Source organism: Trichoderma asperellum, chromosome 6 (assembly GCF_020647865.1).
Source record: "Trichoderma asperellum chromosome 6, complete sequence".
NCBI lineage: Eukaryota > Fungi > Ascomycota > Sordariomycetes > Hypocreales > Hypocreaceae > Trichoderma > Trichoderma asperellum.
The window spans coordinates 2,300,522-2,312,202 of record NC_089420.1 but is presented as its reverse complement, the minus strand read 5'-3'; the positions used below and the strand labels follow the sequence as shown (position 1 = coordinate 2,312,202).

At 49.5% G+C, this 11,681-nt stretch overlaps 5 protein-coding genes across 6 annotated transcripts; 3 read left to right on the top strand and 2 right to left on the bottom strand.

The window, feature by feature from the left end:
• Positions 1–238: 238 nt before the first annotated feature.
• ATP2 (atp2, beta subunit of the F1 sector of mitochondrial F1F0 ATP synthase) lies at positions 239–2,476 on the top strand. Its single transcript, XM_066128870.1, has 7 exons — positions 239–338; positions 433–568; positions 628–649; positions 736–821; positions 875–917; positions 978–1,532; positions 1,598–2,476. The coding sequence occupies exons 1-7, from the start codon at positions 328–330 to the stop codon at positions 2,287–2,289; spliced, it is 1,545 nt and encodes a 514-aa protein (XP_065984995.1). The 5' UTR covers positions 239–327; the 3' UTR covers positions 2,290–2,476.
• TrAFT101_010186 (uncharacterized protein) lies at positions 2,459–4,059 on the bottom strand. Its single transcript, XM_024902797.2, has one exon. It carries the CDS (start codon positions 3,983–3,985, stop codon positions 2,588–2,590), a length of 1,398 nt encoding a protein of 465 aa, XP_024755976.1. The 5' UTR covers positions 3,986–4,059; the 3' UTR covers positions 2,459–2,587.
• Positions 4,060–4,490: 431 nt separating this feature from the next.
• CYA4 (Cytochrome c oxidase polypeptide 5, mitochondrial) lies at positions 4,491–5,831 on the top strand. The gene is made up of 3 exons (XM_024903953.2): positions 4,491–4,899; positions 5,274–5,467; positions 5,545–5,831. The coding sequence occupies exons 1-3, from the start codon at positions 4,680–4,682 to the stop codon at positions 5,626–5,628; spliced, it is 498 nt and encodes a 165-aa protein (XP_024755975.1). The 5' UTR covers positions 4,491–4,679; the 3' UTR covers positions 5,629–5,831.
• On the bottom strand, positions 5,674–8,071 carry TrAFT101_010184 (uncharacterized protein). Its single transcript, XM_024910777.2, has 3 exons — positions 7,337–8,071; positions 7,101–7,281; positions 5,674–7,041 (listed from the first exon to the last, which is right to left on the bottom strand). Exons 1-3 carry the CDS (start codon positions 7,788–7,790, stop codon positions 5,958–5,960), a joined length of 1,719 nt encoding a protein of 572 aa, XP_024755974.1. The 5' UTR covers positions 7,791–8,071; the 3' UTR covers positions 5,674–5,957.
• A 550-nt stretch (positions 8,072–8,621) lies between these two features.
• Positions 8,622–11,058, top strand: TrAFT101_010183 (uncharacterized protein). 2 transcript variants are annotated; one of them, XM_024908874.2, is made up of 3 exons: positions 8,622–9,109; positions 9,193–9,893; positions 9,962–11,058. In XM_024908874.2, exons 1-3 carry the CDS (start codon positions 8,687–8,689, stop codon positions 10,980–10,982), a joined length of 2,145 nt encoding a protein of 714 aa, XP_024755973.1. In that variant the 5' UTR covers positions 8,622–8,686; the 3' UTR covers positions 10,983–11,058. The 2 variants fall into 2 exon arrangements, with proteins under 2 accessions (XP_024755973.1, XP_065984994.1); XM_066128869.1 differs by having other exon boundaries at positions 8,622–9,893.
• Positions 11,059–11,681: the final 623 nt, after the last annotated feature.

The following is an 11,681-nucleotide window of genomic DNA, read 5'->3' as shown; positions in this document are numbered from 1 at the left end:
TGTTTCAAGATGCCAGGCGGGCAGCAAGAACCGAAAAGGACGTAGAGCCCTGCTAGCCGGAAAGACACGGAGGCAGCAGTAGTTTTCACCTAGTCTGCGAGTTTTAGCTGGAAATCTCTCAGTTTCCTGGGTGGGTGAACGGATCGATGGGGAATGGGGTCCGTCCAAGGCCGAAAAGCCAATCCTAGTGGCTGCACGTGACCCGGAAGAAAGCTCTGACTGGAGTAGTCGCTGTCCCGACCAAAACTGCTCATTTTGAAAACTTCTCCCGGCCTTAACCAACTCATTTGCATATCCATCGCTGATTGCTCTCTGTCATCTGCCAAGATGTTCAAGAGGTGAGTAGAGATGCCTCAATCTGGTGTTTTCAGCTTTTGTACTCCCACCTGCATGCGAATTGGAACTTTTTCTAACTGCGTTGCCCCCCCACAGCGGCATTTCGTCCCTCGCCAGGGCTGCCCGCCCATCCTTTGCCGCTCGACGAGCTCTCCGACCAGCCTCTCTCCGACTCCCCTCCGCCATCAGGCTCGCCAGCACCCAGAGCGTCGGAGATGGCAAGATCCACCAGGTAGGCTGAGCTCATAAGAAAGACTCAATGGTGGGATTTGCGGCTAACAGCAGTTCTAGGTTATTGGTGCCGTCGTCGACGGTTAGTAAAAACCCTGCGCTTTTTTTTTATATTCGTTCGCGGAACGCATTCAAGCGGTATTGAGCAGACAACTGATTATGCCATAGTCAAGTTCGACACTGCTAAGCTGCCTCCTATCCTGAACGCCCTGGAGACCACCAACAACAACCAGAAGCTGGTCCTCGAGGTTGCTGTAAGTAGATATTGTGGGACGCCCAAAAGTAACTCATCTAACGTCTTGTCTAGCAACACTTGGGTGAAAATGTTGTTCGTTGCATTGCTATGGACGGTAAGGAACCCTGATTATCATCGTTTAGACAAGGCCGGAAAAAACTCATGAGTTTGATAGGTACCGAGGGTCTCGTCCGTGGCGCCAAGGCCTCTGACACTGGTGCTCCCATTACCATTCCCGTCGGCCCTGCCACTCTTGGTCGTATCCTGAACGTCACTGGTGACCCCATTGACGAGCGAGGACCTGTCAAGACTGACAAGTTCCTGCCCATTCACGCCGACCCCCCCTCTTTCACTGACCAGTCCACCTCTGCCGAGATTCTGGTCACTGGTATCAAGGTCGTCGATCTGCTCGCTCCCTACGCTCGTGGTGGAAAGATTGGTCTCTTCGGTGGTGCTGGTGTCGGCAAGACCGTCTTCATTCAGGAGCTGATCAACAACATCGCCAAGGCTCACGGTGGTTACTCTGTCTTCACCGGTGTCGGCGAGCGTACTCGTGAGGGTAACGATCTGTACCACGAAATGCAGGAGACCTCCGTCATTCAGCTTGATGGCGAGTCCAAGGTCGCTCTGGTCTTCGGTCAGATGAACGAGCCCCCGGGAGCCCGTGCCCGTGTTGCCCTGACTGGTTTGACCATTGCCGAGTACTTCCGTGACCAGGAAGGCCAGGATGGTAAGCTTTTTGCGATATTCTACCCTCTTTCGAACGTACTTTTTGCTAATGTCCTATTCACACAGTCTTGCTCTTCATTGACAACATTTTCCGATTCACCCAGGCCGGTTCTGAGGTGTCTGCTCTGCTGGGTCGTATTCCCTCTGCCGTCGGTTACCAGCCCACTCTCGCCGTCGACATGGGTGGTATGCAGGAGCGAATCACCACCACCAAGAAGGGTTCCATTACCTCCGTCCAGGCTGTCTACGTCCCTGCTGACGATTTGACTGATCCTGCCCCCGCCACCACCTTCGCTCACTTGGACGCCACCACTGTCTTGTCCCGTGGTATCTCCGAGTTGGGTATCTACCCCGCTGTCGACCCTCTTGACTCAACATCCCGTATGCTTGACCCCCGTATCGTTGGCCAGGAGCACTACAACACCGCCACCCGTGTCCAGCAGATTCTCCAGGAGTACAAGGGTCTCCAGGATATCATTGCCATTCTGGGTATGGACGAACTTTCTGAGGCCGACAAGCTTACCGTCGAGCGTGCCCGAAAGATCCAGCGTTTCCTCAGCCAGCCTTTCACCGTCGCCCAGGTTTTCACTGGTATCGAGGGTGCTCTCGTTGACCTCAAGGACACCATTGCCTCCTTCAAGGCCATCCTCAACGGTGAGGGTGACAACCTGCCTGAGGCTGCCTTCTACATGGTTGGTGACCTTGCTTCAGCCAAGGCTAAGGGTGAGAAGATTCTGGCGGAGTTGGAGAAGAACTAAAAAGGCTTTAGCTAGCTTGTCCCAAGAGCTGGGGAATAGTAAGCCTGTGTATAGACTAGTATAGTAGTAAACAGCTATCTGATAGTAAGATTTCTTCAAACATTGCTATCCGCGGGCTATATGTACAATAGCTGGGACATTTACAACTATTAATATATATAAAAAAAATCGTATTAAAGCTATCTGAGAAAATGTGTCGTGTGTCTTTTTCATACTTCATTAAATCTATAGCTTCATAATATGGATATAAACCCTCCAACGCTACAGCCGTGAATCAGTTCCCGGTTGCAACTTTGAGTCAGCTTAGCTGCAGAGCAGCATAGTCTATGAGATGGTACTTTTGAGGCGAAACGCTCTCCGTATCTCCGAGTATGACCCTAGCCAGCTCTATGCTGCTATGTATATCAAGAGCCATGAAAGGGACTCGCATATAGTCAAACCATTCCAGGGTAATGTATTTGCAAATGTCCCGTATTGTGCGGTCTCCAATGCCTTCTAGCCACCAAACATCAGACTGAACTAGCTTGAAGAAGGTTGCAAAGTAAGCAAGAATCACCAAAGCGCGCGGCTGTAAACTGCGAGCGATATCAATGAACTCCCTAGGGACAAAGGTAAAGATCGTTATGACTCTTAGACTCATCAAACTTGAGGGGCCTTCTGCTAAGTCCATATATAAACTCCCCAGATATTTCAACGTCTGGTCATAGGCTTCTTTGAAGGGGTAGTCGAGATCACCCGGCTGGATGGCGGAAACCATGGCGAGAAGCTTCTCAGGGATGAAGGAGGCAGATTTCTCAAGATCTATAAGCGGTCGGCTGAATAGAGTCCTCATGCCAGATTCAAGAAAGGTAGACTTGGAGACAAGGTTGATTACGAGGATGATGCCTTTCCATACGACAAGCCAGTCGAGAATATACAGGTCTTTGCTATCAGCTTCTCTGAAATTCTGAGACGATAGTGCTGTTAAAAGCAGAGAGTTTGCCAGCAGGGCAGGATAGTCTACCGGGTTGGCTTCCTCGATTGCCTTGCGATATCCTGCCAGGGACCTGACGCGATATGTCAGGGCACGCTGCGCATCGAACTGCTGGTTCAAATGCAGCATGTGTGAACTAGAAAGGGCGAAGATGGTGTCCATCAGAAAAGGCGACTCGGATCCGTAGCGAACCAGCAGGCTTCTCATGATTGACCTGTGCCCCTCATTGGCCATTGTAGAGAAGGAACCGCATGTCTGAGTCGCATAGAACCAGAGGGCCTTCATATCTGACGTGTCGATTCCGGTCGGGAGGAGGAGCAGTTCGGTGGGTATCATGGGCGCTTGGCCATTGTATTTATCCGCCAATGCAAGTACAGGCGCCGAAAACAAGACGGACGACGCTGAGGCTATATCGGCGATGCTAGTCGAGGAAGCGGTTGCAGACTTGAGCTGCGCCGATGATTGTTGCGATGGAGGCGCCTCTACAGACTGCTGCGTCTTCTGAGGGTACAGATAGACGCAGTCGGCCTGCCTCAGCTTGCATGACCGACAGGTTGGTCTCGATTCGTCGCACTTGACCTTGCGCGCCTTGCAGTTCTGGCAGCCGGACCGGGACTTCTTGTGAGGGCGCTTCGCATGGTAAGGCTTGGGCGGTATGTCATCTTTCACTTCTGGAGCTGGAGCGGGAGCTGAACTACTATTATTAAGCGGTGTCTCAGCCATAATGCCCGGCGAAGAGCCCTGTTAGACATTGCATGTGGGATTGTATTGGGTTAATGCACAAGCACAATGCGTGAGGCTGCTTGATGACGGCGCGCGATACGTACTACTACGATGCAGGATGCGATACCCGCTAATGCGTCGCAGCAGCGCAAGCTGCATGGATATGTACCTTTGGGGTGTACCCAGGATGACGGACAGACCCTAGTATGCTGGCTGCGAAATTTTTAAATTTTTTGCGTGGTTATTAGCGCAATATGCGATAATCAAGATCTATGCAATCTAGGAAATTAATAGCAACGAGTGATGGTACACACGTAGAGGAACGGCTGGAGCGGTATCAAACAGAGGATGTAAATACTATAATACCTATAAACGTAGATACAATTGCTTCATCACGTGCACTGGTGAATTTACATCAAATCTCGGCACTGCATTGGTAGGCAATTTTTCGGCCATTGGCTGTCTTAGACTCGCTTTACATAATATAGCTGCTAGAGTCAAGAATTTTGCACTAATCGCTCCATACTCCAAACAGCTTAACTAGAGTCGTATGATTTTCTAGCCAAAAGCCATACGGAGCACGGGAATTAAATCCCCTCGCTGCACCACCTTACCGAACAACCACCGGCAACGACGCTGCCACGTCTCAATTGAACCTCCGCCGAGCTCCTCTACCATCGCCAATCCGCCCAAAATGCTTCGCTCCATGGTCCTGCGAGGCAATGCCTTGACGCAGAGCACCCGGCTGGCGTCCCGAGCCATGTCCACCCAGGCCCTGTCCAACCCGACCCTCAGCAACATCGAGAAGCGATGGGAGGGAATGCCTCTCCAGGAGCAGGCCGACCTGTGGATGGCCCTGCGCGACCGCATGAAGGGCAACTGGAAGGAGTTGACCCTGCAGGAGAAGAAGGCCGGTAGGTGGCGTGCCGTGTTGAAGTTTTTGTGTCAAAATTCCCTCCGGAAGCACGAAAGAGCTTGCCGAGCTACTCGCCTTGTCCGGAACGGCGGCATTTGAGAGCCCTCTTGACCTCCATGGATCTGCATTGGCTCGTCAAAGATTGATTGGGAAGCTGTCTCTGGATTGCGGTGGAAATCGAGCATCAATCGAAAGGAGCTGAGCTGTTCACTGTCAATTCTTTGATCGGGCGAAGTGGGGTTTATTCCTGATCCTTGAAAAGAGCTACCGTCAACATGCATATTACACTATTCACACCTACATTCTTTGTTTTTTTTTTTTTTTTTGCTTTCTTTTGCTCAAGCAGTTGCTAACCCAGAGTCATCTTCGCAGCATACTGGATTGCTTTCGGCCCTCACGGCCCCCGTACCGTTGACCCTCCCGGAACTGGTGCCCGCGTTGCCTGGGGCGTTGTCATCGGCCTGGCTTCCAGTCTCGCTCTCTTCGCCGGTATCCGACTGGCTGCTAAGCCTGCACCTCACACCATGAACAAGGAGTGGCAGGAGGCCACCAACGAGATCCTCAAGGTATATCTCTTCTCCCATGTGTCTTGTTTGACGTTGCTTCGATATTGGATATGGATATGGCTAACTCGTTGGAATAGGCTCAAGGCGCGGATCCCCTCACTGGTATCTCCTCTCCCGGATACAGCGGCAAGGGTGTTGTTCAGTCTCCTCCTAAACAGTAAAAGAAAAACACGATACTGCCACTCATTGCTTCGCACGATTGGAGCGGGCATGGGGGGCTTTGTCAAATGACATTTGTACATGTATAGCTTAGTCTTAGAGAGTATGCAAGACAGGGTTCTCGCATGGCGTTGATAACTCAAGTGACGAGTCTAAAATGTTGTTGCATCAAAAGCCAGTAGCATTTTCATTTATTACACCCTTCCTTTGTCGCCCAGTGAAGATACCCGCCATTAATCTTCGAAAGGAAATATTGCTCTGGGAACCTTTCAAACCATCCTTACAGATTATGTGCTACATCGGAAAGTAACGTCTCCACGCTTGTCTGATTTCACCCCCTACCTTCATCTGCTTGCCCTAGCCGTTCTGGTGAGTGTTGTGGGTTGTGTGAGTCAAGCTGCTCTTCTTGTAGCCGGTCAATGAGCTCATGTCGACCATCCTTCCCCCAGTAAGCCGCCTTTTCAAACCCCTTGACGCAGGCTTCAGTGATGAGAACATAAGGCGTTGGAGCATCAAACATTGGCTCGGCCAACACGCGTTCCATTTCCATTTTTAGTCCTCGTGCGCCTGTGTCAGCTGCGAGAGCACGCTCCGCAATTGCAGTCAATGCTTTCCCCGTGAAATAGACCTGGGATGGATACGTCTCAAATAGGGCAGTGTACTGAGCTACCAGGCTGTTGCGTGGCTCTGTTAGAATTCGAAAGAGATCTTCTTTCGACAAAGGACTGAGAGCACAGATGTTATGTAACCGGCCTATAATCTCAGGGATGAATCCAAACCGCTGCAGATCTTCAGACGTTACCAGATCTATCGGGGTAAAGGAGGATGCCGATTGCGGACTATAATGTGCCAGGTGAGAGTATACTTCGGGTGGCAAAATATGAGCATTTCCAGGTCCAGTATGGCGACTTTGAAGGTCTCCTCCGAACCCCATGGCTGGTTTCGTAACCCTCTGGAGGATGATTTTATCCAGTCCGACAAAAGCACCGCAGAAGACAAAGAGGATGTTAGTAGTATCAATGGTGTATTGATCCACTTTACCTGGAGGGCTGTTTACTGGCAGTGTGGGAGTTGGAGCTCCAGATGCATTGTAGTTTGTAGGAATCTGCGTGGTCGCACGGGACGAGCGATTGTCTTTAACATTGATGGTAACCTTTGTGCCTTCAATGAGCTTAAGTAAAGCCTGCTGGACACCTTCACCGCTCACGTCTCGACCCGTCGTTGTTTCTCTTCTCGCCAACTTGTCAAATTCATCAAGAACAACTATTCCATGTTCTGTGGCTTTCACGTCATAATTGGCTTCTATGAGAAGCCTTTCAATGCAGGATTCCACGTCTTGCCCTATATAACCCGCTTGAGTCATGGAGTTACAGTCGCAGATTGTGAGCGGCACTTGGATCTTTTTGCTAAGAGTTCTGAAATTTCTCATTAGCTAAATGCAAATGCTTGCGACGTTGAAACATCTGTATCTTACTCTAGGATATACGTCTTGCCAACACCCGTCGGCCCAATCACGAGTATGTTGCTCTTGTCGATCTTGATATGCTCAGGAATCGCCGGATCTTCTGGCTTAAAGATAGGGGCTGCTGAATTTGTCTCGGATACGCATAGCTCAGGTATCTGACGGGCTGGGGAACTTTGTGGAACATTTTCCTCTTGATAGACTGTGTTATCAATGGAGATCTTGATATCTGCGAGTGGTCAACTCACCTTCAACAGGAAGACTGTCCCAACGCCTCTGAGACAGCTCCCTCTCACGTGCGAAACGCTGCCGCATCAGTTTCTCATGCTTCTCTTTGTCTTCTTGTTCGTGTTGGCGCCTCCTCCTCAAATTCTGGTAGTGGTTGAATATAGCAGAGCATATAGTCTTTTTGGCACGATCCTGGCCCACGACATAATCATCCACACGTCTCTTCAAATCACGAGGATAGAATTGCGGCACTCCGAAATTTACTTTTCTAAACATTGGGCCACGGCCAGCTTCCACCGTAGGGTCATAGCTCCTGGTAAAGCCCGAAGTGAAATCTGGCGTCTGTTTAGACCGAAGCGATGCGTGCACTGAGAGATACCGGCATTGGCGTCCTGCTTGAGCGGTGACATCCCTGTATTTCTGAATGGGAGAGACCCAAAGAGAGAGAGAACGCCGCCGGCAGAGTAACATCATTGTGAAAATGAGGCTCACGATGGGAGATATTCAGGGGATGGGAATAGCCGCCCCAGGAGCCCAGGCGGAGGATGGTAGATTTATGGGTGTTGCGGCTCAGTCAGATCATTGCATAGGGGGGTCAGATATATTAAGAATTAGGTAAACGCGATTCGCAGATCCCAGGTCACTGAGTATTCAAGGCCGGTTGATGGGAGCCGAAAAACCTCTAGAATATGTCTCAAGCACAGCATACGGGTTAGTTGGTTTTATTGAGCAGTATGGATGAATATCAGATCAAGTTGAGCGAAGGGCGCTGAGCAGGAATAAGCATTTCCCGAGAAGCTTTAGATCAGCCGGGCACGCAGCCAATCAACCAACTGGTAGCTCTTACTGTGTACTCTACGACACTCCGTAAACGGGACATCTAAGTTTATGCGCCACCAGTACCTGCATATTTTTGAATTATGTAATGACTGGGGATTGCCACTTAACCAGCACGGAGATCAGGTGTACTGAGATAAGAACATTCAATGAAGTGACCCCCATATAAGACGGGTGTCAGAGTCAGATGTTGTGTCACAGCACAACACGTTTATGAATTGTGCTCCGATTAAGTCAATACAGAACTCTTCTACGGCATATCTAACGAGCGCCAAAAACAGAAAAGGAAAAGAAAAATAAGAAGACCAGAAGAAACAAAGCACTATGGTTCATAATTTATATACCTACTCATGTATCCTTAACCTCGTCTGTATGATGTCAGAGACTAAACCCTCCGTGGAAGCTCCGCGGAAAATTTTGTCAACCTTCAGCCATCCCCCAATGCCCATGGACCTGAACTGCAGCTGCGACCTTGTTCCATGGACTCTCCTGTAGTAAAACTATTGGATTAACCAACCGAATGATATTCTAAGATGGGTCGGCAACCGAGACAACGTCCTATTTCATGCCACCTGTGTAGGGTACGGAAGTTGCGCTGCAGTCGCCAGTTCCCATGCTCCAACTGCACGTCTCGCGGCGTCGTTTGCCAGCATGAAGGCGTTGCGGTTGCGGCACCTGCGGCTGGAAGCCGGCCGCCGGTAGAGTCTCCTGCTGTCAAGGACATGTCCACGATGGACCTCTTGGCCCGGCTGGAACGCCTCGAGAGCATCGTCGCGGCGCAGGGGAGGGAAAGGACTGAGCCTCCCCCGAGCCAGAGAGAAACGCCCAAGAATGAGTCTGAGAGGTCGGCGCATCCAAGCCCTGCCACCGTCTCACGCCCTGTGCCTCCCAGACTCCAGCGTTTGACAGCAGATGCACTGCAGCTTGAGCGATCCTGTTCAGATCAAGTATTGACGGTGAGCTCGTGCAACCCAACCCTTCCCTTGGGACTGTCTCCCGCGTCGTAATAAGTGCTTTGTGAGACTGAGACGTCCAGCAGGACTCATTAATATCTGATCCCATCATTTTCCGCACCTGTCCCATTCGGCTGGCCCCTGGCCAACCGCCCTATACTTTCCAGAATCCCTCTTTTCAAAATAATCATGCTCCCTCTATGGTAGGACCAATGGACGTCGTGAAGTGCATCTGGCTGCCGCAGCGAGATGAGATGCGCGTTATACTCCAGAAGTATATAGTTGATATTTCCTTGTTTTACCACATTGTCCATGTCCCCTCACTCCAGAGCCTCGTTGAAGATATCTACGCTGGCCTGGAAGCAAACGTCCGCGTTGATGTTGGCGGCGTGCTGTTACTTCTGAGTATATGTGCGAGCACAACGTATGCGTGGTCGCCTCCCGACGATATCAGATGTTTATTCGCAAATTCAGCCGAGGCGAACGGTCAGTCGACATTTTGGATCAAGCAAGCTCTGGATGTCATCGGCCATTCTCAAAAAACAGCCCACGCATCGCTAGAGTGCATCCAGGGGCTCATCATCCTCTTTTTTGTCTTTTGTAATCACGAGAGCGTCTCATTTCGTGCCCGTAATGTCTTTATGTACGCCATTTCAATGGCCACAGAGCTATTGTTACATCGTATCGATGACCCTACCGCCAGCTCAATGCCGACGCTTGTTCGAATGAGTGAGGCAAAAAAGGAAATCGGTAGAAGGGTCTGGTGGTTTATGGTTGCAACTGACTGGTAAGTATTTGGACATACAAGAGTCTCAGTATTTCCTTTTCACGAGCTTTATGCTAACCGGCTCACAGGACGCTTGCTCAATTCAGTTGTCCACAAGAAGGGGTTTATCTTATCCACAAACACCAGATGGCAGTAAACAAGCCACGGAACACAAACGACGAAGACGTAATTGAAGGAGTAGATATCATCGACAGACCAGAAACTGAGGCGACTTGTATGTCGTATTTCGTCCAGCGCATCCGCTTAGCAGAAGTTTGTCGGGCTTTGCTAGACCGCACGCCTCTGGGTACACAGGCTTCCGAGTCTATAGCATACCAGGACATACTAGATGTCGACGCAAAGCTTAACAAGTTCATCCAGAATGCACCGAGCTTCTTTTCGGTCAACTACCCTGGCTTGGATGAACTTCCTGCCACAGATATTCGACGCTCACTATTTATTACTGCACAGCGCTATATGTTGAATCTACTAGTTCACCGCCAGCTGTGTAAGATTCATCTCCCATATTTAGCTCAGGGGACCATCGATCCGGCGTACGCATATTCACGCGATGCCTGCCTGAGGTCAGCCAGAATAGTTTTTGAGCTCGATCATCAGCTACAAAACGAAAATTTGCCGTTCTTTAGATCTCGTCTGAGATTATCGATGGTGCTGCGGAGTGTATTCCTGGCTAGCATTGCACTCGTGCTGAATGCTTGTCTCACAGGTGATGCAGAGGACACTACAGAAGGAGAGGATGAGGTGGCCGGGGCATGGAAAATTCTGCACGAAGTCCAAGACCAGTTCCCTCCAGCAGCGAAATTATTAGAGCTATCTATTAAGATTCTTCGGAAGTACAAGATCAAGCACCGCGCTCTGGATCTTTTGCAACAACAAGTCTCGGGGATAGCTCCCTACAACAATTCATTTCCAATGACACCAGAATCGGCGAACCAAGAGATCCGTATGAGTTCGGTGCAACAAAATATCGGCACAGAAACGGAGAATGTACTGCTTGAGCAGCATTGGCAGATGCTGGAAGGAAAGATGGACTTGAATACAATAGATTGGGATAAGTTGTTCTGGGGTATCGACGCACCATTTATTTAATACCATATCGTATATATATATATATATATATATATATATTTTTAATGAGAAAAAAATGAGGCTCGCTCCACATTGCAAAAGCGATATCCCTTATGAGTGATTGTAAATATTTTGGCTTTGGAAGTGTCGACTATGATGCAACCTTGGGTAATGTTTCATTCTCTCTCTCTCTCTCTCTCTCTCTCTCTCTCTCTCTCTCTCTCTCTCTCTCTCTAGTAATAGTAGTTCATTGCGATTCACGAACAAATTATCCTTTCTTGCCTATTAATCTTATATCTACCGCTAAGGTGCTCTATTCCAAACGTACGTACATCCGCCATTATTTGGGCGATCAATACGCCCCCCCCCCCCCCCCCCAGGGGGCTGCTATCTTTTCGTTGAGTCTACACAATCTTATTAACTACGATTCTCTGACAATGTATATTTTATCGCTTACCTGGGGCATTTTCTTCGTTAGGGATCTCTTTAGGAGCAAATACAGGTTTGAAGGTATAATAGCCTTCCAGTCAATTAACATTGTGTAGAATATAGAGAAGCTACTTGACGTTTACTAACCACTCAAAACGCCGCAGAATATTGTAAGCCCAATTGGCAGCGCTCTTTGGAAACCGCCAGCCATTATTTAAGGGAAGTTGTAATCGTCTCTATAGAAGAAGGAAAAACATGGGATTTGAAACGACTTCGGCTGAGGCGATATGC

Bases quoted from the DNA above. Each gene is read 5' to 3' on its own strand.
- ATP2 (XM_066128870.1), top strand. The intron at 569-627 runs GTAGGCTGAGCT...CAGCAGTTCTAG, and splicing joins GAGATGGCAAGATCCACCAG to GTTATTGGTGCCGTCGTCGA. The intron at 1,533-1,597 runs GTAAGCTTTTTG...CTATTCACACAG, and splicing joins TGACCAGGAAGGCCAGGATG to TCTTGCTCTTCATTGACAAC.
- TrAFT101_010186 (XM_024902797.2), bottom strand. From the start codon at position 3,985: ATGGCTGAGACACCGCTTAATAATAGTAGTTCAGCTCCCGCTCCAGCT.
- CYA4 (XM_024903953.2), top strand. From the start codon at position 4,680: ATGCTTCGCTCCATGGTCCTGCGAGGCAATGCCTTGACGCAGAGCACC. The intron at 4,900-5,273 runs GTAGGTGGCGTG...TCATCTTCGCAG, and splicing joins CCTGCAGGAGAAGAAGGCCG to CATACTGGATTGCTTTCGGC. The intron at 5,468-5,544 runs GTATATCTCTTC...TCGTTGGAATAG, and splicing joins CCACCAACGAGATCCTCAAG to GCTCAAGGCGCGGATCCCCT.
- TrAFT101_010184 (XM_024910777.2), bottom strand. From the start codon at position 7,790: ATGATGTTACTCTGCCGGCGGCGTTCTCTCTCTCTTTGGGTCTCTCCC. The intron at 7,282-7,336 runs GTGAGTTGACCA...CAGTCTATCAAG, and splicing joins GGACAGTCTTCCTGTTGAAG to AGGAAAATGTTCCACAAAGT. The intron at 7,042-7,100 runs GTAAGATACAGA...GAGAAATTTCAG, and splicing joins GGCAAGACGTATATCCTAGA to AACTCTTAGCAAAAAGATCC.
- TrAFT101_010183 (XM_024908874.2), top strand. From the start codon at position 8,687: ATGGGTCGGCAACCGAGACAACGTCCTATTTCATGCCACCTGTGTAGG. The intron at 9,110-9,192 runs GTGAGCTCGTGC...GACGTCCAGCAG, and splicing joins GTTCAGATCAAGTATTGACG to GACTCATTAATATCTGATCC. The intron at 9,894-9,961 runs GTAAGTATTTGG...ACCGGCTCACAG, and splicing joins TTTATGGTTGCAACTGACTG to GACGCTTGCTCAATTCAGTT.